The 2,500-nt window shown below is 47.2% G+C and overlaps 1 protein-coding gene across 2 annotated transcripts in view; it reads left to right on the forward strand.

Annotated features, from left to right (window-relative positions):
- The window catches only part of cfap58 (cilia and flagella associated protein 58), a 117,793-nt gene that overhangs the window by 18,252 nt on the left and 97,041 nt on the right, over positions 1 to 2,500 (forward strand). For both annotated transcript variants that reach the window (XM_031562556.2, XM_042703457.1), the window contains exon 9: positions 1,655 to 1,846. In XM_031562556.2, coding sequence (XP_031418416.1) covers positions 1,655 to 1,846 — 192 coding nt within the window. The remainder of the gene's footprint in view (positions 1 to 1,654; positions 1,847 to 2,500) is intronic.

The following is a 2,500-nucleotide window of genomic DNA, read 5'->3' on the forward strand; positions in this document are numbered from 1 at the left end:
AGGGAGAAGGGGTGGGGTGTGTGTGTGTGTGTGTGTGTGTGTGTGTGTGTGGGGGGGGGGGGGGGGGGTAGGTGAGGCAGGAGGTGAGCGCTGTGAGCCTCACATGCTAAGGGAGAAGCGGTGGGGTGGTGTGTGTGTGTGTGTGTGTGTGTGTGTGTGTGTGTGTGTGTGTGTGTGTGTGTGTGTGTGGGGGGGGGAAGCGGTGCGGGTGGTGGGGGCAGGATGTGGAGGGGGTCGAAATATGGAACTCTTACAATCATGGCTGCATAATGAATCAAGTGCAAAATAAATGAATAACACGTGCATGCATATATACATGCTTCCATGAAGACATGCATGCATGCATGCATACATTCAGCCTGAGAAGTACCTTGCTTATACATATATGCATACACAAAGTGTCAAAATCACAGACTTGCATTTGGCTCATTCTGGAGACAATGAACTCTCATTTCAGAAGTGTTAAATGCAGTTATAGCATCATTCTAAATGGTGTTCATCTCAACTCTATTACAGTTTACATTTACACTGGGCTTTTTTAAACTGTTAAGGAGGTCCTTTGGAGGGTGGGGGGGTGGGGGTGGGGGGGGGGGGTGGTGTAAGCCATGCATAATAGGTAGCGGTATCTTCCACGTTAACTTAACCTCTATTGCTCAGATAGCAACACATTGCGGACATGTGACTAACTATAGTGCTATAGCTGTGTTGCCGTAATGTTAGCTAGTTTGCCCCGGTTCGTACAGTGGCCTACATCCAAAACGCAGCGCTTTTCGGATTCATTCTTCTATTTTTGATACCTGGATACACAGTAAAGTTTCAGTTGGCAGAGCTCAGTGTTAGTAGGCTGTGTGTTATCTAATGTTAAGTGGGATTATACACTAGGCCTCCTTATCGCTTTCAGCTTATGTCCTCTGAACAGTCTCCCGTCTTAGGCTACCTTCTTCTTGCCTTCTAATGTTCGAGTCCTTCCCTGTTGCACTGAAATAAAACCACGGCATAGCCTGCTGGGTCAGCGTCTGTGTTACGTGTGATCTTTAAAAAAAAAAAAGGCCGTTCAGACACCCAATTCAATACTCGAAACTTGAAAAATACCTCAGGCTCCTGTTAGAACGGCATTATATAGCCTGCATAAAGAATTTTGATATCACTATTTTTTTTTTAAGTCACACACAGGAGAATTTAAACTCCTTATGCTATTGGTTGGGGACATCGTGGCCCCAGACCTCTCAGTGTCACCTCCAAGTCCGCCGTCGTCAGCCACAGTTCCTGGCTCTAAAGTCTCTAAAACTCAACTTGACGAACCAGGCGAGTGTTGTGCAGTTGCGAGCGCGTAAGGAGGCCCCAGTGAGTGCTGGGCCGAGCCCCCCTGCTCTCGAAGCATCGTTTGCGCCCGGTCTCTGTGCAGTATATTATATTATATTGGTCCATGCGCTCGCAGGGCAGAAATGCTCCCTCAGAAGGATGGTTTTCCACTCTGTGCTGTGTGTGCTTGTAATCACGTGGGTTTTTATGTGCATGAATTTTTTGAGACTAAAAATATCACAGTGGTCCTAATATGTAGACGAGTGGTGATTGCTACCAATTCAGGAAGAGTTTTCTCTCTCTCGTCTTCATTTGGTCTGATGCTCTGCCCTTTGCCCCCCCCCCCCCCCAGAACATGATCAAGGCGGCCAACGCCACAGAGAAGCAGATGAACATGGTGAAGCTGCACGAGCAGTCCAAGAAGAACCTGGAGCAGGAGATCAGGATGTACCGCGACGAGGCGCAGAAGCAGCGCAAGATCATCTACCAGCTGGAGAAGGAGCGCGACCGCTACATCAACGAGGCCAGCGACCTCACCCAGAAGGTAGGGGAGGCCACACACACACACACACAGCCACACACACACACACACACACACACACACATCCACACACACACGCACACACACACACACACACACACACACACGCACACACGCACACACACACACACACACACACAGAGAGACACACACAACCACCAATATACATGAATACACATACTCCCATACAGACATATACAGTACATACACACATGCACATATACAGAACACTACATTGACAGAGGACAGATTTGACCATAGACATACTGTGCACACACACACAATGCGTATACAAACCAGCTACATTTATGAAAACACTGGGTTTGCACACAAGTCACATGCTACATTCACAAGGCAGGTAAAACAGAAGTTATAAATATGAAACAGAAATTAGCATCACACACACACACACACACACACACACACACACACACACACACACACACATCCACACACACGCGGGAGTTCACACACACACACACACACACACACACACACACACACACACACACACACACACAGTCATGCAGGGTTTTTTATTGTTCTCTTCTGTTGAATGTGTTCTTTCCCAGACCTGTCGTTTTATATCTTGCCATGAACGTTAATTTGGTGTAATGTGGAGAGTAATGTGCTAATGTATTTTGTGCTATGTGATTG

The sequence above is a fragment of the Clupea harengus genome, chromosome 24 (genome assembly GCF_900700415.2).
Source record: "Clupea harengus chromosome 24, Ch_v2.0.2, whole genome shotgun sequence".
In the NCBI taxonomy this organism is placed as follows: domain Eukaryota; kingdom Metazoa; phylum Chordata; class Actinopteri; order Clupeiformes; family Clupeidae; genus Clupea; species Clupea harengus.